The following is a 25,914-nucleotide window of genomic DNA, read 5'->3' as shown; positions in this document are numbered from 1 at the left end:
GAGTCAGAGGATGCCAGGAGAGATGACAGTGGGAAGAGGGAGCCAGACTTAGACCAGGAATGAGTTCCCAGGCAAGTTGGTCTATGGTGGCAGGATGGGAGGGGTACAAGGGATTCGTTGGTGGTCACGGTATTTTATTATTGGAAGGAAGAATCCTTGAAACCATCTCATCCAAGCTCCTCACTTAGATAAGGAAACCAAGACTGAGAGTAGTGAAGGGACTTGGCCAAAGTCACAATACGAGTTGGGGCAGTGGCTAGATCTCCTGCTTCCCACCTAACACAGGTGAAGATTAGAATTCGGAAGGGAGTCAGGGGTGGAGCTACTGATTCAGGTCACAACCGCAAAGTGAAAGAAACGGTGTGCAGAGGTGACAAGGGTCCCAGGCTCTCGTCTTGGGAAGCAGTGAGGGCTGGAGGGCTCGTTAAGGCTCTGAGAGTGCCTCAGGACTACACGTCGGGCCTGTGCTGAATGAGTAAAGAGAGGGCAGAGGCTGGGGAGAGAGGGGAACCAGGCTAACCTGGGGTTGCTGGGAGTGGGGGAGCCACGTTTCAAGAAGGTGGGAATGGAGAAAAGGAGCCCGACTTTGGTAATGAGCAGGTAATCCGGTGACCTTGGGATAGACAATCCCAGCTGAATGCTTCCTTAGTAAAGGTTTGTAGGGGGAAGGAGGTGCAGACATGGAGGCAGTGGCTATAGACCGTAGGAAGTAGCCAGGGAACAGGAGGGAGCATTCCTCCAGCTGTTGGATCAAGGCAAGTGTTTTCCAGGATGGAGTTTTCTGGCAGAGCGAAGAAGTGGCGAATCTGAGAGGAGGAAATTGACAAGGCTGTGTGGGGTGGGCTGGAGAACACAGGGATGGCGTAACTTAGGGAGGGACACTGCTTCCTGAGAGTCAGATGCTGAAGAGGAACTGAAAGCAAGATAAGGCAGCACCTGCTGAGTCTGAGTTAAGGTCATCTGCTAAGAAGGAGGTTTTAAGTCTCCTTGTCCAGGGGCCCAGGATGTTGAGAAACACCCATCTGTCCTGGGCCTACTCTAAATTTATATCCTGGAGGCCAGAAAAGACATGACTGTAGTGAGCTACAGTCTTGGGGCTTGACCTGGCTGAGATGTGATACCCAAGGTCGCAATTGTTGAGATGGGAGAAGGCCACACAATTGGATGCAAAGTCCTGGGCAGATGGTGAGGAGGGTGTCAGAACCTGGTGTGTCGCTCTGAGTGAGCAGCACATGAGGATATCAGAGAGGACTAAGAAAGGGGTGGGAGGGAAAGGCACTGGGGGATGTGGCATCCCCATGTGTCACAACAGGGTCCAGCAGGAAGCCACTGTCTGAACCCAGGGGAAGGGGAAATGGGACAGGGCTCTCAGTGGGACCCTAGTCAGAGCAGTTTTCTTGGGAGTGGGCGGTGAGCGTGCCCTCTGCAGCAGCCACTCAGAGGACAGTAGAGCCTGAGTGACCTGAGCAGACCGGACGGACGCAGCCCCACCTGCTCTCGGCTTTCGGGGGCTAGGCCTCCGGAGCGTGGTGGCACCCACACACGCTCTCCCACTTGCAGGAGGTTCTTGTCCTGCTAGCTGGTTTTTCTGTCTACATCAGCTGGGCCCTCAGTCCTGCCTTGGGTCACTGAGGGGAAGATGAAGGCCCAACACACCATACTCCAGCTCCATCTCTTTGCTATTAACAAATTTATTTACAGTTCCTGAACCAAGACTGTGAAATTTAAGAGGAATGGCATAAAAAGGCCAAACATGACCTCTGTGAGGGTTGTACACACAGTTGCTCTATTTCCAAACTAACAACTCAGGTCCTCACCCACAGCGAGGCCCCCCTCTTTCTTCCTCCAAAATGAGACACAGAATAGCACCAGGCTTCTGGTAGCTCCAACATTTAAAGAGATAAACACAGAGGCAGAGAAGGGCGAGAAGAACCACAGTATGAAATGTAATAAAAAAAAAAAAAGTGGCTAAAGAATCAATAGCAAATCCATCTCTGTCTCCAGATTAATGGCTTAGCTGAAAGAAATGGGGGGAGGTCCTTGGGGAGGAACAGAAGCCTGTGATGGAGAAGTTGGCAGGTGAGCCACTGACCCTGGGACAGAACCCCAGGTGGGCAGCCTGGACTGAGGCGGGGAAGAAGCAGAGGGGTCTGTCCCCAGAGGGGGCCCTGGCCACATCCTGAGCTCAGGGGAAGGTCAGTGCTGGGCCCCCGCTACATGCAGGGAGAGGTAGCTCTGTCGATGCCGCAGCCAGGCCCCTCCTCTGCTTCATATGTTCCTGAGGATATGTGTGCACAGCGTGGGGGGCTGGGGGAGGGGACAAACAGGCATTTCGGAAAGCAGGAGCGAGCCACATGCTTGTGGGGAAAGGAGGCTGGGGGTGGGGGTGGGAAACACTGACAACTAACCGTGGGCTCTGCAAAGAGGCAGGTGCCTGCAGAGGGACAGGAAGCCAGGCCAGGGCTCCTGCTGCTCCAGCTTCTTTGTGATCCCTCCCTGTGCCAACCTTGCCTCTGCCTGCTGGCCAAGTGGGCAGCTGGCCATGGCTGGACAAGCCCCTCGCAGATCACTGCCTGGTCAGGAACATGGCTGGAGGTGGGCTTAGGAAAGGGAAGCCCCCAAGCCCAGACTCTCTTAGTCCTACCTGAAGACTGGGTGGTGGGAAGAAATGGCTCTGCTGGCCCACAGAGCTTGGCAGTGATAAGAGCTGTTTATTTGAAGGCCAAGCGCCGGACTGCTTCTGGCTCCACTGGGGAGGCACTCTTCCTCTGTGTACCTGCTCTGCCCTGGCTGGATGCGCAGCACTCAGCAGAGGTGTAACTTCTATCTGTGTACCTAGCCCTCAAGTCAGGAGCTGTCTGGCCCCATGAAGAGCTGTATGCTCTGCAGGACTCACAGGAGCAGTTCTCTGCTGGCACCGGGCTGGGGCTGGGAGACAGGGAGGCAGGGCACTGGGAGAGGCTGGGGGCCCCACCACCATCGGGAACAGCTGGCTGGCAGAGGGTGTGGGAGAGAGGTAGTCTGGCTCCCTGCCGGTCCTCCTGGGGGTTGCGTGCCCACAGCTGAGTGCAGGTGGGCTGACAGCTGGCCTGGAGCTTTGGGACAGCTGGGAAGCTGGTCAGCCTGCTGGGAGATGGGGCCAGGGACTCCACACTCAGAATCCTCAGATACTGGGGAATATCTTCCCCCAGGCCATGGGGGCTGTGTGGCCCAGAGCTCTGCTGGCCTATCTGTGGGCTGCCAAGGGGAAGGGTCTGAAAGGGTGAGGCTGGGCTGTGGGTGGCATGAGGGCAGGAAGGAGGCCAAAGGGCTGGGCTCAGGGCCTGGAAGGGGAAGGGAGAGATGTCTGTCATTGGCTGTCCTGGTGCCACAGGGGTTGGGGACAAAGAATGAGGCCCGTGGCCAGGAGACCCCTGGCCGCTTCTCGGCATTGCCACAGGGGGACTGAACCTTCCTCTTGTGGCCAACAAGTGCTGGGTCTGGGCCAGAGGAGAAGTCTGTAAAACCAGAGCTGATCAGGGGGCACTGGCAATCCGGGCTCCTGGACATCGGTGTCTCTGGGGGGTCCACAATGACATCAGCTGACCCCCCCAGCTCCTGGCAGCTCGCTGCTGGTCTGGGTATCTTGTCAGCCCCCACATGTTCAGCTGGTGCCTTCGTGCCGCCCACCGCCTCGTCCCGTTCTGGGAAGCCTGGGGCCTGGCGGTTGTCTTCCTCCCTCATCCTGGGAGATGCTGCCCTGGCATGAGAGGGTTGGCTGGGAGGCAGAGTCTCGGGACACAAAGGGTCACAGTCCGAAGCCGGGGAGCCTGGTTGCCTGTGGGAACAGAAATATCTGGTGGGCCGCAGGGCTCAACTCCAGAGCAGGCGACAAGCTGAGATCCTCCTGGGCCAGGCCAAGGGCAGGATAGGGGTGGGACACACATGGTGCTATCCCTCTGGGCTTTGAGGTGCAGAGAGCTGCCCACTCCGGGGCCCCGTGAAAAGCCCCCTCTGTGGGTTGGCCCTGCAGTCGTGGCCAGTGCTGTTTGCGCATCTCTTGGCTCTGTGGCCTGTGGTCGGGGCTGGCCAGAGGAACAGGTTAGAGGCTGCTCCATTTAATAACTTCAGAGGAGGCTGTGTCCTTTGGCAGCTGGAGGAAGCACGGTGTCTGGCTGCTGAAGCAGAGCTCGGGGAGTGAGGCCTGAGGCGGAGACTTGAGGTGAGAAGTAAAGCTACAGATCCTTGTCGGCAGCAGGGGAAGCTCAGTGAGCCCTGGAATTCTACTGAACCCCCTGATAACCTTCTCTCTTGGGTAACTTCTAGAGAAGCAGAAAGACTTTGCTCTTTACTTACCTGGGAAGGACCCAGGATCCGCCCCCCTACACGCACTTCTAGAAGGCCAGACAGGAACATGACCAGGCACATGCCAGGAGCACACCTGCTGACCTGCTCCTTCAGCCTCCCACAACTGTGGCAATGCCCAGGTGACAGGAAGGGTGCCATGCTCTATTCTGGGCCCAGTCCCACTTGGCTAAAGCCACAAATGGAGGTCCTTCCCACTTCCCTCTTCCTTCTCTAAAACAAACAGAACAGAAGATGGTGGCAAAGAAAGGTGAGGAAAGAGAATGCTACAGCCAGGTCCAATCTGTTGCCAACTTGAGGGTTCCTTCCCTCCCAGAGAGGGCAGCAACAAGAGTGACCACGGCTGTGCTCACCACCCTTGGCCGGGCTGTGCCATGGCGCTCACCTGGGGAGGCTGGTCTGGTCTGCAAAGCTGTGGCTGAGCTGGGCAATGATCCGATCAACTGCTGCATATGGGTGGGCTTCTAGGGCAAAGCCCTGGTGCTGGGCACTCTGGAGATGCTGCCCGGGAATGAGATGAGACACAGGGGATTAGACGAGGCTGGGGCAGGATGCCGGCAGACCTCCCAGACACCCTAGGATGGAGCAACTCGGGAAAGGCTCGCTCAGAACGGGCCAGGGAGCAGCTGCTTAGTGGGGCAGGGACTCACCCCATGGAGCTCCTCGTAGGCCTCCTGGCAGCACTCACAGTACCCTTTCTTCCTCCTGGGCACAGTGCGAGCGGCTGATCGTGGGTTTGGCTCTCTGTCCTTGGGTTCTCTGGGGAGGGTACACGGTTGGGGAAAGTGGTCACTGCTGGGGCCCTCCGAGCAGGAACTGCTGCTCCAGGACAGGGGTCCAGGCCAGGGATGGGATGGACCAAAACGGCCACAGAGCTGGGCAGGCAAAAATGGCTCTGCCTGCACTTGGCACCACTCATTCAAGAGGGGCAGGAGAGGCAAGAAGGAAGATGAGACCTCCCCATGGGCACCCTGTCCTCGCTCTGTCCTTTCTCCACTCACGCATCTCAGACCACAGGTGATGGCGGCAGCAAGGACAATTCCAGCTCTGTGCTCGTACCCAAACCCACATTCACTTGACCTCCCAAAGGAAAGGGAAAAGGCCTCAAGAGCAGTGAGGGGACTGTGCTGCCCCTGACCTCCTCCACCTTCAATGTCCCCTACGCGAATGCTTCCTCCCTCACGCTTACTTGTCCCTTGCACAGCTACCATGTTCACTGAAGACTTTCACATCGCTTTCTCAAACCTGACTTCTCGTCTCAATTTTAGTCCCATATTCCTAATGACCTATTTGGCTGTCCCAGCAAACCCAACAAATCTAAAATATACCCCTTTCAGGACTTTCTAAGTAAAACACAAAATCCAGAAAACACAGGAAAAAAGCTGATAAATTCAACTATATGCAATTAAAAAAAATGTATGCATGGCAGAAAACATAAGCAAAGTTAAAAGACAAACTGCAAACTGGGGAGGAGGTGGAATATTTGTAACTGATAACACAGCAAAGGGCTCATTCCTCTACTACATGAAGGGTGCCTTACAAATGCATAAGAAAGTGATCAATGATCAAATAGAGAAACGAGTAAACAGTACGCGGGAGGTGCACACAAAATGAAATTCAAATGAGCGAACATATGAAAAATACTTAACCTCATTCATAATGAGAAGAAATAGAAATCATAATTACACTGAGATACGGTTTTTAATCAGACTGGCGGAAGTCAACAAGTCTGACAGCTCACAGTGCTGGCCAAGGGCGTGGGAAACAGGTTCTCTGCAACGCAGGCCTCACCGTCCGCTGGCATCCCCTCCGTGAAAAGCGATTTGGCCACATTTATCAAAATTATAAATGCAGGTACCCTCTGACCCAGCATTACCACTTTTAGGAATTTATTCCACAAATATACTTGAACAATCAAATTTTCTCTAAACAAGACTATTCACTGCAGCATCGGTTGTAATAGCAAAAAACTGGAAATGATCTCAGCATCCACCAATAAGAGACTGGTTAAATACAGTAAATCCTTGCAATGGAATTCCCTGCGGCCATAAAGGGAATGAGGATGCTTTTTAGGTACTAATAGGAAATCTAAGATACAGTAAATGGGAAAAGCAAGATCCAGCACAACGAATGTTATGCTACTCTTTACGTAAGAACAGGGGACAAAGGCTTTATGACGTACTTCTGTGCACATTAACTGTCTCTGAAGATAGACCCTTGATCTGAAGATCAGAGGATGGGTGAGGGAGACAGACTTTTCACTTTAAACCCTTTGTAACGCTTGAATTTTGGACCAAAATAATAATTTAAAAAAATTTAAACATTCTCTTCCAAAGAGTTTCTACACACACACACGCACACCCTCATGCATGCACGTGGGACCCTGGCCAATCCCCTCTCTATGCTCAAGTGCAGACACCAAAGCTTCATTGGTTCACCATCTTCCCTTTACAACCTCTTGGCTTTTCTGTGATCCTGAGGCCACCCCAGGCCTAGCACCACCCACCAGCCCCAAGCTCACCACCCCCTGGCTGTCTGTCTGGTACGGCCTGTGCCTTCTGGAAAAGGTGTGAAGGGCACCTGGACTACACCTCAGCTCATTCTCTTCTTCCTCTCCTCTCCATCTACCACCACATTCTGTTTTTTCGCTCCCATGTGCACTACTTCCTGAGCCCGCCACCTTTGTCTGCTGATGGAAACCACAGGCCCTCCTCGGCCATGGGAACTCTCAGGTTAAGAGTCTGCCCTGTCCTGTTCTCCTGGTCTGTGAACCAACCCCGTGGCCCAGAAGTTAGAGACGGTCTGAGAAGGCATCTCGTCCACCACTTGAGCTGTGTTGCTTCTGCACTTTGGTCAGTGGAAGCTCACATTCTCACACATCTGCAGAGTATGAATACCAATAAGCCTAGAAGCCACTTTGGGCCACACAATGCAGGAGGTTCCCCAGATCCCATTCCTTAGTTATTCCTCACATCTAGCCCAAAGGCCTCAAATTTTGATGTGCATCGAATCACCTGGGCGTTAAGGATGATGCAACTTTTGGGACCCCATCATCAGAGATTCTGACTCTGTAGGTATGAAATGGGGTCCAAGAACCTGCATTTGTAATACCCTAGAGGACCCTGATGAGGGTGCTCTACATATCTGAGTTTCAGAAATCAGTCTATTGTCCTCTGGACACAAGTCAAATTCTTCAGTAGGGACGGAGAAGACCAAATAAAACGGATGAACACTCCTCATGTCTCTCTTCTCTGGGCTAAGTTCCCAGAATAGGCTTCGCCTAAGGAGCTAACACATGGCCATTCCCAGATCTGACCAGCAGGCCCCTGAGTGGAAGGACTTTGGCCTATAACCAGCCCTTGTCATTCAGGAATCAGAAAGACCCACCTGGTACGGTGCGAGCGGCTCAGGGTCGTCGGGGCCTCAAAGGGACTTGCATCTTTGGGTCCCAGAAAAGAAATTTCAGGAAAGGATTTAAACTGATGGTGGAAGGGACGAAACTTCCTGAAACACAAAAAACTTCTACTTTGACTATGGTGGGGAAGGGAAAAAATGAGGAAGGTGAGCCAGCCCAACTCCCTGGAATTCCAATCCTGATAAAGTGGACCCTTACCTGCACATCTTTTAACTTCTGAAATCAAACTTCCATCTGACTTACTAGGTTTAATACTTATGCTCTCCCTGTCTGCTTTTCAAGCCTCATCTGAATCCTATAGCTACCCTCTGAGTGGAGCGGAACAAGTGGAGAAAATGAAGCCCAGAATATTCTGGCACTCACCCGGGGACTCACGGCTAGTCAGTGGCCAGGACCAGACGGGAAGCCTCGTCTCCTGACTCTTGATCTAGATCTTCCCCTTTCCATTTTGTTTCTTGACTCTAAAACAATCTTTGAGGACTCTAGCCTGGCAGAATCTAAATGGAAGGATGTTGACACCAGAGCACTGATTTTCCTGCTCCAAAGAGAGGCACTCATTTGCTTCTATGTACTTTCTAAGTGGTGTTCTGAATGGAAGAAGCACAGTGAAGGTTCTGGACAGTCAGACCCATCCTGGGTGGGGATGGTGCTGGTGGTCTGCCTCAAGTTGCTCACAGTCAAGAGACTTTTGGAGCCAGATATGGTGATGTGTGTGGACACTCAGCAAACCCTGTTGACATAACCATGGGTAGCCCTGGTTTGGAGCCATGGCCCATGCTCCTGGGAGACTGCAGGCCATGCTTCCTGACTGGCACGGAGACAGCCCTGTGGCCTCGGGAGTGAGGTAACAATAAGTCTTCTTATATTCTTAAAGAAAAGGGGACGCCCTCCACAGCCCCGGTACCCCCCTTTCTTTCTTTTCATTGTTGCTTAGGAGGCTGGGAAGTTGAGGCTGGTTAGGCCATTAGGCTTTGCAGAACATCTGTTCAGAACAGCACCGTGAAAGAATCATGAGACACCTAAGCTCCGCTGGGATCTCCTGTTGCCTATGATGCTAGGGGCACACAAACATGTGTACTCCACCTCCAGTAACAGTGACATGTGTCATGAGAGATCCTGAGGTATGGGCAGGGCCTCTGAGCTGCTGCATATGAGTCACGACTACTTGTATTTGACTGGCAGTGAAGGGGTTGGGATTGATGGACAGGGACTCCATCCCAACGGAAGTAGGGAAGAGAGCACCTCATTGTCATTCCAGTATTCTTTCCCCTCACTTTTGGCCCGCGCAAGCCAACTCTGTACTGTGTGCACAGGCCAAGAAGGGAACCCAGGCCCATCTGGAGGATAGGCAAGGATGCCAGGATCCCAGGGCTGGGTCTTTAGCTGCCCTGCCTGCGGCTGAGGGACTCAGAAAACTGGTCCCAGGAATCTCTGCTGGGCACATACGGGCTTTTTCTCTTTGAAAAAAACTTTTTACTTTGAGATAATTATAGAATCACATGGGTTTTTGATCTAGTACTTATTGAAGAGTCAATGATAACCCAGGTGGTTAACAGTTCATCAGATTATCATCAGGATGTACCTCCTGCTCCAGGTAAGAGGGGGCCCTAATGGTGGACAGGGCGGGGTGGAGTAGGCGCCAGGCAGAACAGTCAGGACACTGGATTCTAGTCTTAGCTGAGATTCATTAGAACAGTGGCTGCATACAAGTCTCTTAATTTCCCTGACTTCAGTTTCCCCTCTAGGAAGAGGATGGCCTCTCCTCACGCTACTTTCCATCCAGGGCTGTCATGAGATACCATGTGCCAGAGAGGGGTTCTGCACAGCAAAACAGAAAGGCTTCCCCGGGGATTCCCAACGCCACCCCAAGTACCCTCGCTTCAGCCAAGATGACTGCACTAGCACTGTGCTGGGGCCAGCAATGATTCAATAGTATTAGTGTACACCTAGGAGGAAACGCAAAGAAATAATGAGCCTGGATGGGACATCCCGCGCTCAGAAAAGCAAAACATTAAAAGGAGGTAATTCACACACAGGGGCATTAACCTCTGACTCATGGCCGAGAGCAGTGCCAGCTGTGCGATGCCTCCCTCGGAGGCTTCTCCTGGTCTGTGCGAGACTTCTCCACGACAGGGGGAGAAAGGAGCTTCTTGGAAGACAAAGGTGCAGAGCTGAGCAGCTCCATGACCCCATGTCAGCTTGGGACCTCTCCTCTGTGTGCCCTGGTGGGAGTAAGGGGAGAAGGGGAGGCTCCACTCACCGGCTCTCGTCTTCTATCTTGAGGAACGGTGCTTTCAATCTGGCCACTGGAAAGGACAAGCACACACGTTAGCACCTGTCTGCTCCAGTGCAGGGCCTGTACTGCACACACAGGAAATGCTCAGGGAGGCGAGGCCCTACCAAAGCCTGAGGGCCTCTCAGGGCTGGAACACATGCCGCCCCGAGGTGTGCCTTTCCATTTGGCAGAGGTGAGGCATCTACTCCTGTCCCTTCTAGCCTCTACCCTGGGAGTTCCACTGTTGGCTGGGGAGGCTGCAGAATGCTTGGGGTATTAGGCATGCCCTCCCCTGGCAGGACGGAGGACCCTTCTGTGTATGGGTTCTGGAGACTGTCAATCGACCATCAGGGACCAAGCTGAGTGGGAGAAACCCAGTTCCTGATGGTCTCTGCTAAAAGCTTCAGCTCCTTCCCAGACCTTTACTCCTGGGGGTCTCAGAATCCTGAGGGGCCTGTGATCATTCCCAGGCAGAATTCTCTATGAGGGCTTTTGGCAGGGGCAGGGGGAAAGGTGCAGAAAAAAGAAGATCTAGAGAGTGTTTAGAGATCTTAGCAGAAGGACGGTAAAAAAAATATATCAAAGGTGAAATCTGGTTCTGGGAAAAAATAGGGCAAAGGGGTTCTGGGAGGACAAATTTAGAGTCAATTAATCAAGAGATTCATCCCCTACTAGCAGGCTATTTGCACAGTGTATAAAATCTCTTGGGCATTAAGAATCACTTCTACTTTCCCATGGTGACCAGAAGTCCTTCAAAGGGGCTAGAAGCCTGGGAAGAACTAACGGCCACCAGGTCTCCACAGAGGCTGGCACCTCACAGCTTCCAGACCCGCTCAAGGTGGCCACCAGCGCCACCTTGTAATTAATGGGAGCCACTGTCTATGCAAGGAGAAAGGTAGCTTTCTGCTTGCATAGGCAGTGGCTCCCATTAATTACTTTTGAGGGGATAATTCCTTGTCTAATTAACTGAGACAGTTATTAAAATCTATTCCCTCACAGATTCTCTTGAATTTTGAACACAAAAGGTGCCAAGTGACTTTTATTAACTCCTGCTTGTGCACGAATAAATGCCACTTAAAGAGCATCCTTGGGAGAAACTCTCCTGCTGTCCATGAGGAGCCGGGAGCCGGGCCGTCAATCTGCCTGGCATTTCTGAAAGTGGTAGGCAGCTGTCAAACTGCCCGCCCCAAACTGCTCCCGAATCAAAAGGAAAAGGATGCAGAACTTCAATCTATGGTCAGGCATAGCCAGAGGATGTAGGAGCCAGAGTGACCGAACGGGGTCTTGGCTCTAAGGAGACGTCCTGGTCCAACAGCTCTAGACTAGCTCGTGGATGCCCCTCGCCCGCTGCTCACCTCTCTGAAGCCCAGGCCTTGGAAACATGATGGGACAACACAACCTGGACGCGCTTCCTGCCGCAGGAAAGTGAGCAGATGCTGCCACAGAGGGAGTCGCAGGGAAGCGTTTAGGGAGGGAGGGACTGCAATTAGATGAGGAACAGCTACTACACTGACCTTTCCGCGTTCTTGACTCTGCTGGACATGTTCCCTAAATGGAAAGGGAAAATAGGTTAAGGATGTGAGGGAGCCAGGGGGGTCGAGGAAGCGGCCGGTGAGCTGAGTTGCTATGAGTCTGCCCCACTTTGCTTCCTGCTGTTGGCCGGGTCTTGAGCTAGAGCAGACCTGAGCACAGCGACTTCCTCCGCCTCCCCGGGGACACGATGAGTGGTGAGCATTGTTTGTGAATCTCAAGCTGACTTTGTGGAGGGAATGCAGGTCAGAGCAACAGCGAGAGCTGGGTAGGAACTGAAGCTGCGCCGCCTGTGATGTGAGGAACACTTCCCACCTCATCGGATGTGGTGCAAGTGAAATTAAAAGCAGGTAACAGACCTGACACAGAGTAGATGCTCACTAAATGGCAGCTTGTAAATATGCAGCCATCCAGGTACTGCTTCCATTCTGGGTTGGCTTACAGGACAAAGACAAAGACAGCACCTTCTGCTTTCTCGTGCCCTATTTTGTATATCCTGACTGTCGGTCCCAACCAACATTTAGGTCAAGGTCAAACAAAGCTAATATTAAAAACTAAGTGGAAAAAAATTAAGAAATCAGTTAGAGTTGGGGGGTGAGGGCAGGATGAGAGATCCAGTGAATCCACAACTGCCAGATCCTCCTCCAGGCCACACTTCCGGGGCAAGGGCAACCCAAATAAGCCTTCCACACCCCCTTCTATCAGCAGGCTGTACCCAGAACTCACTCCAAAAGACTCCCAAGTATCTACAAAATAGATTAATTATTAAGAGAACAAAGCAAAGTAAATATACTATGCCTTGGTATAAAAGGGTAAATGGGGGGTATTTTTGACATATCTGCTTGGAAATGCACAGTCTTGGAAGGCTACCTGAGGAATTTTTCATTGTTTATCGCAGGGAGGAAGGTTGGCAGCTGGGGAACAGAAGCTAGAGGGGAGAAACTTTCACTGTATAACTTTCCAATTATGACTATGTGAATCTATATAGCAGCAGCAGCAAAATCCCAAAGACCCCCCCACTCAGATCGGGTGTGAATGTGGTTTCCGCTGCTGTTGGTCCTGCTTGTGGGTGCCTGCCACTATGCTCCTGGGAACCTGAAGGGCTTAGTCTTCCCTCAGATTCAGGCCGGGTGAAGGCATTGTGGCTTTAAATTAGCCTGGGCTCTCTTGATGTGGTACACATAGTTCTAACTCCAAAAAAAAAATCCAAACTAGAATTTGGAATATGGCAGCTGTTTCAAACCAACCCCCTGACACACACACACACACCCTGTGCTATCTGCAGGCTCATTCCCAGGCCAAGAGCTGTCCCCAGAAAGGCAGCCTGGCCAGCAGGCCATGGGCATTTATGTTTTATCTAGGCCAGGACCACCCACAGGCAGTCTATGGCTCAGGCTGCCGTGAATGCCTCAGTGCAGCCCCGAAGATTTGCAGGTAGCACAGGGGTGAGAGGACCGGCCGTGGACGCCAGGGATGAGCTAGGGGGCTGCACTCCTCTTACTTTTTCCAGGATGGCCAGGAAGAGATGGCTTGGGGGGATCGCAGATTTACTAAAGTAGTCACAAACTTCACAGTTTGCAGACCATTGATTTCCCTTCGGTTTAGCAGGATGACCTACCTCTGGCTGCTTTGGCCCTTGCTTCTTCGCACATAAAGCATCTACAGAGAGTTGCTGCACGTGCATCATCATTTCTGTGGAGAAAACAGAGGGCTGTGGCTACAGACTTCCACTCCTCACTTCCCCTGCAGAACCCCTTCCTGGAGCTGGGGGACTAAAAGTCTCACCCGGCCTGGCACATTGGATCACACCAGCCTTGCCTGCCACCTTCTGGCTACGTGTCACTTCTGCACCTGGTGATAATAAAAGAAAAGGCTGGGTTCTCTATCCCTGGAAAAGGACCTAAGCTGGCTTCATGCTCTTTTTCAGCACTGAACACAATTCTTGAACACAAGGTGCCTATGGCTCACGAAGGGCTGTAAAATGCCACCGAGGAGCTGCTTCTGTGGGGGGACCAAGCCATTCGAGTTACTCAGATGTATCCTTAGTGGGGAACAGCCAGCAGGGGCTACACATGCTGGAGTTTCTCCGGCACACAGAAGGCAGGAAGCTAGATGAAGTCAGAAATGGTTGATTTTCCAGTGACGATGGAAGCCCCGCATCCGAGACCAGGACCTTCCCACGCACAGTTCTCTACCCCCCTGGCAGAGCTCGGACTGGATCTGGACAAGCTTCCTTCAAGGATCAGAAAAACCCCAGACTCGAAATGGAGCTGATTATGAGGGCCAGTCACTGCCAGCTGACTCTGCACAGTAATTCTGGTGTAAATTTATTACAACCTGCAAACAGGTGGTGATAGCATGAGGCAACCCTATGGAAAAGAAAGGATGTGAAATTTAGTTGGGCCAAACTAGGTTGGAATGTGGGCCACACTACTCACTCCTGGTGAGACTATGGATAACTTACTTAATCCCTCTGAGGCTCAACCTCCTCCTCTGTACTCTAGGCAGAGGACTGCAGTGAGGATTAAAAGAGGTAATTCCCAGCACAGAGTAAATACCTGATCAGTGGTCATAAGTGGATATTAGGATGATTTCCTTATTTGTGAAACAAGATCATTATACTAACTTGAGGAGCGCTACTGAGTGGATTAAACGGAACAGCCCCTTCTAGTGCTTATACTCTGCTGTGGTTCCTGCTGGTCTGCACACCCTCCACACCCTCCCACCTTGTGGATCAGCACGGTGACTGAGTAGGCCTAGCTTCCAGCCAGCTTACATAGCTGTGATCCCTCTAAAAGGGGACGTTCCCGGTCAGTCACCAACTCTCCCCTCCACAGGAGCCCCGGGCAGAAACGGTACCGTCCACATGCAGAATCCTCACTCCCCAGGAGCGGGCATTGGTCAGGAGGCTGCTGCTGCTCCCGCTGCCTCCTCCGCTGCTGCTCCCCTGGAAAGACAAAGCAAGGTCAGGCGGGAGCATGACACACCACTAGGCCTGAGCACTATGGGGACAGGCTGTCCTGGCTTCTGGGAGCTCTACGTCCCCCATGTGGAAGAATGTGGTGGGGAGTGTACCCCAACCCCTGCGGAGACCCCTGTCCTCCACATGGGCCACATCAAGAGGGGACAGACTGCTGGTATATCTATATGCTCTGCTCCAGCCACCTGGTGAGCTGTTTGTTGGGAGGGCCTCTGCGTGGAAAGCCCTCAGCACAAGCAGGTAAGAAACAGCAGTGACAATCACCACGGTGGAGCAGGAAGCTCTGCGGGCTGCAGAATCTTCCTACCCCACTGCTGAGTCTGACAACATCGTCCTCCCTCATCACAGCCAATGCACCAATCTTGATATCATTTAATGACTCCTCTCACAAGAAGACTTCAACTCTTCCTCCTGCTTAACTTTAATGGCTCTGGAGCCTCACAAAAGAGATAAACTACTTCTAAAAGGTATACGAAGCCTGGCTGTGTGCAGAGCAGACACGTCCCACAGCACCCTCCAAGGCTCTCCTGGTAAGCTCCTCATTGGAAAGATTAAGGAGTCAAATCCTGGCTCTACCACTGACACCCTGGGTGACTCTGGACAAATTACTCAACTTCTCTGAGCCCTGCTTCCTCATTTGGAAGAAGGAAATGACAATACATGTCACAGGTTGAGTATTTTGTGTTAATACAGGTGACCCTTGAACGACACAGGGGTTAGGGGTGCTGACCCCTATGTAGTCGAAAATCTGCATAAAACATTTTACTCCCCCAAAACTTGCTGTCCCTCGGTATCCACGGGGCAGTGGTTCCATGACCTCCCATGGATACTAAAATCCAAGGATACTCAAGTTCCCCTATATAAAATGATGAAGGTCAATGAATACATCTGCGGACGCCCAACCATGGATAAAAAGAGCATGAGTATTTATTGAAAAAAAGCCACATATAAGTGGACCCACACAGTCAAACCTGTGTTTGAGGGTCACCTGTATTTCAGAAGAACCTCAGAAGGCAGTCTGATCCCTCCTTGCACCGGGCACCCACCTCCAGCTGTCTCCCTCAGCTCACCTGGTTTCTGATGGCCTTCCGCAGGAGCTCCTTCCCCCTGCTCATAGGCAGCTGACAGGAAGAGGAGAGCAGTGAAGCTGGGTAGCCCACCTGCACACAGACAGATATTTACAGAGGAGCTGGCAAAGATGTCTTAGAGTCATGTCTCAGAAAGCTAGGAGCAGTGATGGCTGAGGACTGGCAAAAATGAGAGCCTAGAGAACCTTTTGGAGGTAAAGGTGAAGCTGCATCCAAGTTTGGGCCACCCACAAGTAGCTACGGGCTGGACTCTGGTGGAGAATGGCATTCTGAATTCACTCGAGGTCAAAGTATTACAAATAGTTCTAAGACCTCTCTTAAAGAGTCTCTGCAATCTCCTGCTGATAAGCTTGGGCCAATTCCAACAAGCCCTCTCTGGTTTATAGAGGACCCTCCTATTATTTCTGAACTGCTGACCCTGCAGTCCCATAAAAAGTGACAATACATCATAAAAGTAATAGCACAGGAGAGAATGTTGTGAGTTGTTTAGATCCAGTACTGTGAGAAAATATTTTCAGCCTCTGAATTCAAATGAGAAATTAAATTAAACCAGATGAAACTAAGACCAGGGACTGCCTCAAAGGGCTCACCAAAGCCTGCTTCCTTTGTTTATAGAACACACCTTTCCAACTATATAAGGTTCTTACCGAGTCCACAGGTTTCTGTGAAGGCCTGGTGTGGCTGCCTTTTGGATCGGCTGTGGAAGGGATTTCCACTCTGACCTCGCTGGGGCTGGAGCGGCCTCCGTAGCTTGTCCCACTGCTCTCTGCCTTCGCCTCCCTGCGGCTGGATACGATGTAATTCACTTCTTTGCTCAGAAAACCCTCAATTACCTGAAATCAGATCACAGAGGTGGCTGAAAACCAAAAGGGAGATGTAGAATCATCAATACCGAGAGGCTAAGGAAGGAAATCTTGGCTGCCATTAGTATCAGGATCAATGTCTTTAAATAGACCAACTGCAGTTCTGCCCTGGGCCCCCAAGAAGACATCATCTTGAAATATAATAGGATTTATATACATAATACAGATTTTTGTCTCCAGAACTGCTTGCTGCTCCTGACCCAGCAGCAGAAGGCCATAGGCTCTGAGTCATTTGACCAGTCTGAGTTTGCACGGAGCGACAGCACACTGAAGGAACGGGAGAAGATTAAAGGATAGTTTGGTTAAGCCATGATTTTTCTATGAATGCACGCTGGGACATCCGGATACCACACCTGTAACCTTGACTACCCCACCAAAAGAAGCTTAAAACATGAAACCAAAAAGGTTTTGGCTACTACTCAGCTGATGGGTATCTGCTCACCTTACCTGGAAGCCCCTCAGAGGTACCGAGAGCTGAGTCATCTTTGTATCCCAAGAGCCCAACACAGTGCCTAAAGCACACTGACACTTAACTCATATTTGTGGGAAGAAGATGGAAATAAGCAATCTGCTTTGTAGAATTTGCCAACTTCTGTAGGGTAAACACTCCCACTATGGCTGATTTCAAACATGACATCACTGAATGTGGACTTGGACAGAGATGCTAATAATTGGCTCCTAGGAGCCAGTACCAGCCAGTTTCAGCACACCACTGAAAATAAGGATAGATGGTATCTCCAAAGTGTGACTGGATGAGAAACCTGCCACTCAGCTTTAAAAAAATGTTTAGGTTTCTCAAAAAGATAAAAGTAGGGGTTATCAAACAATGTAGCAATTATCCACCTAAGTAAGCATACTCAAAAGAATTGAAAACAAGGACTTGAACAGATGCTTCACAATAGCCAAAAAGTGGAAACTACCCAAGTGTCCATCAACACGACTGGATAAACAACATTGGTATACCCGTACAATGGGATATTATTTAATCATGAAAAAAATGAAGTTTTGACACATGCTACAACGTGGGTGAATCTTCAAAATATTATGTTAAGTGAAATAAGCCACAAACAAAAGGAAAAATATCAGTGATTCCATTGACATGAGGTATCTAGAATAGGCGAATTCATACAGACAGAAAGAGACTGGGGGAGGGGAAATGGGAAGTTAGTGCTTAATGGTCATAGGGTTTCTATTTGAGGTGATAAAAGTTTTGGAAACAAAAAAGTGGTTTTGGTTACAAAACAGTGTGAATGTAATTAAATGCCAATGAACTGTACACATAAAAATGGTTAAAATAGCATATTTATGTTATGCACATTTTACTACAGTTATGTAAAAAAACCTTTATAGCCTGAAGAAGTACATCTGTCTACCTTCTGTAATATGACAAAAGCCAATGCTAGTGAATGAGAGTGGGGCAATGATTATCCTATATAATTGTGGAAGATGGTTTAATGGCCGCACATATGACTTTGCAATGTGACTTTGCTATTCCTCCTATCAGGAGTTGGAACCTATATTTCATCCCCTTGAATAGGATTCTTTTTGACCAGGAGAATGTGGCCAAAGTAATAAATGCGTGAATTCTAAAGCCTAGGCTTCAAGAGACCTTGTAGCTTCTCCCTTCACCTCCCTGGAGGAAGATGCTCTGAGACCTCTGTGTACATTGGCTATTCTAGCTTACTGTATATACCCATGATAGCATACATTCATACACTGCATGTAAGAAGGTTTCTTATACAATGAGAAGCCACGGAGGCAGCCAGCACCAACTGCCAGATGTGTGACTGAGGTCAACTTAGTCCTTCCAACCCAGCTGACCCTCTATTCAAAAGCAGCTCCAGGAGTGAGCCCTGATGAAGCCAGCAGAGAAACCACCCAGCTAATCTATAGAATAGTCAGAAATAATAACTTGTTTTTAGCTCAAATTCCTGGGTGGCTTTTTATACAGTAAAGGCTAAATGATAGAATAGACGAAAAGTTGAAATGTAATTCTGGGCCAGTATGGGGGTATAATTGTCATTCTGCACATCCTCACTGCTGAGTGTCTACATCTGAGTTCCTGTTAGTTTGGCAGCACAAAGCCTCTGCATCCCAAGCCTGTTCAAGCCGTTTCCCAAATTACCTGCCCCCTTTGGGCCACGCACTATCATCCTGTTTTCCAAACATAAGAGATACCCATGTCGACCCTTTACTGAAAGTACCACATAATACAACTGCTTTAAAAATATTTTAAAGGACTCAAATACAGCAACTGCTTTTTTACACAAGGCTGTTGTTCATCACTGTGTTTTTTATAAGAGCTAAAATTTAGAAATAATCTAAATGTCCATAGAGTAGTTAAATAAGTCAACAGTCCACTCAAAAAAAAAATATTATATCATCATTATAATCAATGCATATGAGGGGCAATAATAATAGGAACGTGCTAATGCTTTAAGGTTACGGGCAAAAAGTTGGTCATCAAAAATATATTCATGATCCTAGCTACACGGAGAACAAGCACTAAGGGAAAAAGAGGTAGATGAGTAGCTATCCAGGGTTGGGCGTGCTGAGGGAAAATGGGGAGTATGGATATAGGTTTTTTTGGGGGGAGTGATGGAAATGTCCTAAAATTGACTATATAATTGCACTCGCACATCTCTGTGATCTAAAAGCCATTGAAGGGTACAGTTTAAATGGGTGAATTGTATGGTATGGGAATTTAATTTTAATAAAGCCATGAAAGAAAGAAAGAAAGAAAGAAAGAAAGAAAGAAAGAAAGAAAGAAAGAAAGAAAGAAAGAAAGAAAGAAAGAAAGTAAGTTCAGAAGAAAATAAAGACATCAAAATGATGATTGTCGGAGCAATTCCGTGTTCTCCAAAATTTCTAAAATAAACAGATATTTTTCTAATTAGGGAAAAATTGACTTTATTTTTAAAAATGGTTTATACTTAAAATTGCTTAGGAAAATGTAGTGATACCATGAAAAAGACCTGGAGGACACAGATATAATCCCTCTCCACCTCCTGCCTCACAACCTGCAAAGGCACATGGTATCACAAGAGAGAAGCAGGTTACGTACCCCACCCAGCTGCTGGATGGCCTCCATCAAGAACTGGAGATTCTTGCCAGCAGGCAGATCCAGGTAAAAGGACTTTCCAGAAAAGGGCTGCCGCCTCCTAGCATCTGGTGAGCTTTTCTGGCATTTTCCCAGACAACGGGAAACTCTGAGCTGAGCCCCTAGAAAACAATGACAAAGAAGAACAAAGTGAGGAGTTTGAGGTAAGACAAGAGTCCTACAAGTCAAGCAACCCTCACCGACAGCCTGTAAGGTGTCTGCCCCCCTCCTCCAGGCCCTGGGCACACCAACAGGAATGCGAAACTAGGGCTGGATTTCCTCTTCTATCCCAACCCCCAGGCCTTAAACCCAATGGAAGGGAATAAGATAGGGCCTCAGCTTTTGCATCTTCCTTCCAGGAGCACATTACCAATCAAAGTGGCTAACAATCTCAAGGGAACATTAGCTTATAAGAAAATATGAGGCAACAGAAGGAAGTAAGTACTATAAAAGATGCTTTCTCTGGTTTAGGTTATCTATCTGTTGTAAATAATGGATCAGACAGAAAGAATTTTAAAGTATAATAAATATCCTCAAAGAGGTGAGGGAGAATACTGGAAACATGAAAACAGGAATAGCAGGTAAAGAAAAGAATTGAGAACTCCTGCATAAATCTAGGAGAAAAAGTGGAACAAAATGGTCTATCTACCACAAGAGACAAAAAGGACCATTATCTATATTAGACTAGGATCTGCATGAAAGGAAAGTCTCCTTGAAAACTCTAAACCACAGTCCTCCCAAGAGTCTGGAATTCAAAGTCATACTACTTATGTGGTCTCTGAACCCACTACCACCACCACCAAAAAGAAATTAATGTAAAAAGTAATCCCAGCTAGTAATACTTTGGCATACCTCAAAGAATCAAAAGCAAAATTCTAGAGGTCAGTCGAGAGTACCCAGAATTTCCAGAGATAAAGGATCATTAAATATTAGCTCATACTCTAACATTATAAAATCCATGAGGGAAACAAATTACCATGGATAAGAATCAGCAGAAATAAAAGAGCAAAATTAGATCCCTGAGAGCTCCAAAGAGAATAATCAGATATACGCTATAAAATAAGTATTTAAAATGCTGTGAAAAAATATCAATTTAGAATTTTATGTCTAAAATTATTCAAGAAGCAATTATTCAAGAATGAGGGTAAAAGACATTTTTCAAACAAACAAAACCCCAGTTTATCACCAACCAATTATTACTAAAGGACCTCAGAAAGAAAGAAACTGAACCCAGAAGGGAGGATTGAAATGCCAAAAGTGGTAAAAAAAAAAAAAATCTATAAATCTAAACACTCATTGACCCTATAAAACAACAGTAATGACTAATGTGAAAGTAAAGAAGATAGACAACATGGTGGCAGATGGGGACAGGGATGGTTCAGGAATAGAACAGTCTAGGCCTTTATAGTATTCAGGGGGAGGAATCAGACTGCCATAGCATGATGGCAGCTAAAGGAAGATGGAATACGTCTTCAAAACTTTGAGGAAAAACTATCTCCAGCCTAGAACTCTTTACCTCGGTAAACTATCATTCAGATGTAAGGTAACACAGGACTGTCAGATCTGCAAGGATTCAAAAAGTTTACTTATCATGTACCCTTTCTCAGGAAGCTATACAAGAAAATGCATGACATCAAAAACAGGAAGTAAAGAGAGAAAGGAAAATATGGAATTTAGAATACAGAGAATCTACACAGGAAAGAGGCAAGGAGAATTCCATAGACTGATAAAGCAAGATCCTGGATGAAATCAGTGTGACAGGCCTAGTTCATAACTGGATCAGGCTGGAGTACTAAGACAAATGGTCTCAGAAGGTATGTCTCCCAGACAAAGAAGAAACTTAGAGTCTCTGATGAACATGAAAGTTTTGAGAGAAGGTTTAGACTTCTGGTAAAGAGTTTGGACATGAATTAGTGATCTGTACACAGAAAACAAAGCACATTTCATAGTTTACTATACAGCTCAGCTGCGAGTAAACTTTATATATTATAATGTAAATACAAAATTACTAAACAAAAATTACTACATTATACACTGGAGGATGAGAAGAGAGGAGGTAATTGTGTACATCAGTGTAGAAGAATTGGGGGACAGAAAAAAAGCTTTACCTTCTATATTATAAAGTCAATAGATACAATTTAAAATTGAAAACAATAAAAGCAGGGAGCATACCTTCTTATTGAGAAATAAGAAGGTAAACAGAAATAGCTAACAGAGGATAAATGGTTATACCCTAGGGAGCCGGAATCTGGAGGGATAGAAGGAGCAACTCCTACTCCTGCCTTTTTCTTTTTATTTTCTTCTTTTTTTTTTTGGTGGTAGACCTTGGCCTTTACTATGTAACCAAAAAACTGTGATAAAAATAAAAGCCCTCTAAAATTCACACTGATCATGTTATAGTGAATTTTAAGAACAAATTTATAAAGAGAATAATCTAAACTCCTCTAAAGTGAAAAGCAAGTAAAGAAACAATCGGATTGACATCAATTTGTAACGGCATCTTTTTGCATGGAAAAAACTACTGTAATTCTTCAGTAGTCAAAAAAACTTTGACTCAAGACTTTCAATACAAGGGCGAAATAAAAATATTCTCAGGCATACAAGCCGCAGGAAGTTTATTATATAAAGCCCTCTTTTGAAAATACTCTTAGAGAAAGTTCTCCAGCAAAAAGAGAAATAGATCCAGAAGAAAGCAACAAGACATGGAAAGGAAGAGTAAATAACTTGGTAAAGTGTATTACCATTTAAATGGCAACAACCAAATGGCATATCTGTAATAATCCAGAACTAAAACTAGATGATCCTGAAAGGGAGGGGAGAGGGAGGGAGTATGGAGGGAAGTGACCATGTGCTAAAATACTTACATAATTGGGTAGGAGTGTTTACGTTTATTGAAAACTTAAGAATTTTATGGTAAAAATCACCATGAATATGGGTTTAATAAATTACTCTACCCTGACTCCCCATCTGTCTGCTAATCTTGTTCATAACAATAGAGCAAACGCTCTTGTTTTTGACTTTCACCATGAGTTCCTAAATGATCCACAGCATTCACTAACAAAACAACACACACACAAAACCACTGATAATTAGAAGACCTCAACAGGGCTAACGTTTTTCGGCCTTTACCTCGCAAGAGGCTCTGGAGCAGGAGCAGCAACTGTGCCCTCGCACCCCTAGTTTTGACCTGTTACCTACCTAGGTCCGGGTCACGGAGCCTACTTTCAGCCATTGAACTCTCCAGCTCAAAGCAATCGTCGCCTGAAAAAGGACAAAACAGCAGTTAAACCACCTTTACTATTCAACCATTCCTGCCCTCCGCCCCCCAAATCCCACACAATCCCTGACGCTGTTCCAGGGAACAGCAAGACTCAACTCCATCTCTAAACACATGCCATCTCAACTCCCGCGCCACCTTTCAGGCAATTGTCCCTCAGTCTCTCCGCCTCCTTTCAGACTCCGCTGCCTCAACTCCCAGGGCCCCTAGGCCACCACCCCTAGTGCATTTCAATTCCCATGCCACCCTCCAGGCTCTTGTCGCCTCAGTCCCTCCGCCCCGTTTAGATCTCTGTCCTCCCAACTCCTGTGACCCCCTCCTGACCCCTCTACCCTCCCCAGCTTCTGCACCTATCCGCCCCCTAATTCCTGTGCCCACTTCCCGACCCCGGTATCCTCTCTACAACCCTCATGATCCCTTTCTGCTTTCCTTCTTACTCCTTCTTCCTCTTCCAGGGATCCGTACCCTTTCCCGGCTCTCCCAAATTCTCGGCTCTTTCTCGGCCTCCGTACTCCTTCAAGGCCGCAGTATTACATTCGCGGACTCCATGAGCTCTTGCAAACTCCCCAGCACCGGCTGTTCTCTGAAACTAAAATCATTCTCCAGGTGCCCGCGGCCGCGGCTCAGGTTTAAATTTCCTGTAGGCTCCGCCCCTAAAACAAAATAATAGCTACGAGACTGCCCAACGGTGGCCCTAGGAGGTCAATATTAATCAGCGAATCCTTCGCCGCCGTTTCGTTTTCCATTTCGTTCTTTCTCGTCTGTTCATTTCTCGGCTTTCATTAGCTGAAGATTCTTTGGCCTCAGTAGCCAGCAAGCTGGGGACTAGTTTTAGTGATTCTCTACACTGAGTTAGTTTGAAATTACTAGGAGTTCGATGATAAATAATAAGCCCAATACTTATAGAACATTTAATTTACACGAAAATTTCACATACATGTCATTTCCTCTTTGTCTCCTTTTTCTCTACTTACCCATCCAACAAAAAAATTTCTCAAAAGAGGTGTCCCCATTTCTCACTTCTCATCTAATTAGACTTTGGTCCTCACCTCTCCTCTAAAACTGTGCTTACCTAGGTCAACTGTGACTTCCACATTTCCAAATCCTGTGGTCACTCTGCTATCGTTATCCTATCTGACTTCTAGAATGGTGAAACGGACTACTCCTCCTTCTTAAAATTTTCTTCTTTTTGCTTTCATTTCCATCCATTTTCGCCTCACTTCCTCTCCATTTCTGGATCCAAAGCCACTGTTTCACCTATAAATGTTGGAGTACTCCAAGGCCTTAGCTGTTAGCCCTTGGTCTTTTTTTCTCTTCCCTATTAACACTGTCTCCCTAGATGCTCTCATCCAGCTCCATGGCTTTACTATTCAGCCATATGCTAGCTAATTCAGCCTGCAGAGTTTCTATTCCAAGTTCTGACCTCTCTCCTGATCTCTAGACTTATATATTCAAGTGACTACTGGACATTTCCATTGTGATGTCTAATAGGCACCTCAGACCACATGGTCAAAAGAGAACATGTGTTCCACCCCCACTCCTCCCCCCAACCCACACCCCACCAAGCTCCCAGTCTTCTCCATCTCAGTAAATGTTACATCATCCTCTCAGCTGCTCAAAACAAAAACCTAGAAGTTATCTATCAGTATTTTCCCTTATCCCCACCCCCGCTCAAAACACAAGTTCTACCAGCTCTAAAGTACATCTTGAATTAGACCACTGCTACCACCCTAGTCCAACCCACTATAATTTCTTGTCCAAAGTAGTCAATTCCTGACACTACTTCTGCCCTTGACTAGCTTTCTATCTCTCCCCAATATAATCCATTCTCCATGCACAACCAGAATTCTTTAAACACCACAGTAGAGGCATACATTCCACATGTACTTGGTATCCCTTTCAGTAAGGCCCTTCCTTGCTGAAGATTATATGTCCCGGCCCTGATTAGCTAAACTTGGCCATGTGACTTGTTTTGGCTGATGAAAAAAGAAAGAAAATGACACATCACTTCCAAACACAAGTTTTACAAGTCAGGATAGTTTACTAAGTTCTTTTCCCTCATCACAATGACTGGCAATCTCCTAGCTAGAGGCTGCCCTGTCCACCTGGGTTTCGTAGAGAAGATGATATGGAACAAAAGCATGGGCAACCCATAGTAGATATGTAGCATGAGCAAGGAATAAACTTTTGTTGTAAGCTACTGAGATTTTGCACATTCGTTACCATATCGTAATCTAGCTCAAGATTCTCAAAGTGTGGCTCAGCCCTTTGAGAAGGTTCTGTGAGGTCAAAACTATTTTTATAATGATACTAAGATATTACTTTCCATTTTTGCTCTCATTCTCTCATGAATGTTAACTGGAGTATGCAGAGTAAAAATGAGAATCCAACACTCTTCTATGAAACCAAATATTAAAGAGATTTTCAGAAATGTAAAATAATGCCATTCTTATAATTATTTTTGTTTTGGAAGATATATTTTTATTAAAGTACATTATTTATGTTAATACATAGTAGGCTTAATTTTAAACGAACAAACTATTTAAAAACTTTATTTTCTAATATGGTAAATATCAAATAAAATTTTAGGTACTTATGCAATATATAAAATGTTGTATTTATAAATATAAATGTAAGAATACCTACATAGTGGTAGCCGGTGTCCAAGATGGCCTGAAATGATCCTTGATTCCTGGTATCAAATAGGGCTATGGACCAATAGGATAATGAGGAAATGACAATGTGTGACTTCTGAGGCTGACTCATAAGACATTTCAGCATTTGCATTGCTATTTCTTGGATGGCCAGCTGTGGAGGAAGCCAGCATTCATGACATAAAGACTCTGAAGTACGCCTGTGGAGAACCTCACCTGGAGACAAACTGAGGCCTCCTACTGACAGCCAGCACCAACTGTGATTACCACTCATGTGACTGAGCAACTTGCAAGCAGATCCTTCAGCCCTAATCAAACTTTCAGATAACTGTAATCTTATGAGATTCCAAGTCATAAAATCCCAGCCAAGCTGCTCCAAAATTCCAGG

The 25,914-nt window shown here is 47.6% G+C and overlaps 1 protein-coding gene across 3 annotated transcripts; it reads right to left on the bottom strand.

The window, feature by feature from the left end:
* Nucleotides 1-1,673: 1,673 nt before the first annotated feature.
* On the bottom strand, nucleotides 1,674-24,307 carry DBF4B (DBF4 zinc finger B). Of its 3 annotated transcripts, none has more exons than XM_036223402.1 (15): nucleotides 23,945-24,307; nucleotides 23,310-23,525; nucleotides 22,794-22,856; nucleotides 19,560-19,717; nucleotides 16,280-16,465; nucleotides 15,615-15,704; nucleotides 14,424-14,511; nucleotides 13,350-13,415; nucleotides 13,183-13,256; nucleotides 11,549-11,582; nucleotides 10,020-10,065; nucleotides 7,732-7,848; nucleotides 4,995-5,103; nucleotides 4,730-4,845; nucleotides 1,674-3,817 (listed from the first exon to the last, which is right to left on the bottom strand). In XM_036223402.1, exons 3-15 carry the CDS (start codon nucleotides 22,825-22,827, stop codon nucleotides 2,893-2,895), a joined length of 2,043 nt encoding a protein of 680 aa, XP_036079295.1. In that variant the 5' UTR covers nucleotides 22,828-22,856; nucleotides 23,310-23,525; nucleotides 23,945-24,307; the 3' UTR covers nucleotides 1,674-2,892. The 3 variants fall into 3 exon arrangements, with proteins under 3 accessions (XP_036079295.1, XP_036079294.1, XP_036079296.1); XM_036223401.1 differs by having other exon boundaries at nucleotides 23,338-23,525; nucleotides 23,945-24,306; XM_036223403.1 differs by lacking the exon at nucleotides 13,350-13,415 and having other exon boundaries at nucleotides 23,338-23,525; nucleotides 23,945-24,306.
* Nucleotides 24,308-25,914: the final 1,607 nt, after the last annotated feature.

The sequence above is a fragment of the Rousettus aegyptiacus genome, unplaced genomic scaffold (assembly GCF_014176215.1).
Source record: "Rousettus aegyptiacus isolate mRouAeg1 unplaced genomic scaffold, mRouAeg1.p scaffold_m13_p_6, whole genome shotgun sequence".
Classification (NCBI taxonomy): Eukaryota; Metazoa; Chordata; class Mammalia; order Chiroptera; family Pteropodidae; genus Rousettus; species Rousettus aegyptiacus.
The sequence above is the reverse complement of the archived record's forward strand: the minus strand, read 5'-3'. Positions and strand labels throughout refer to the sequence as shown.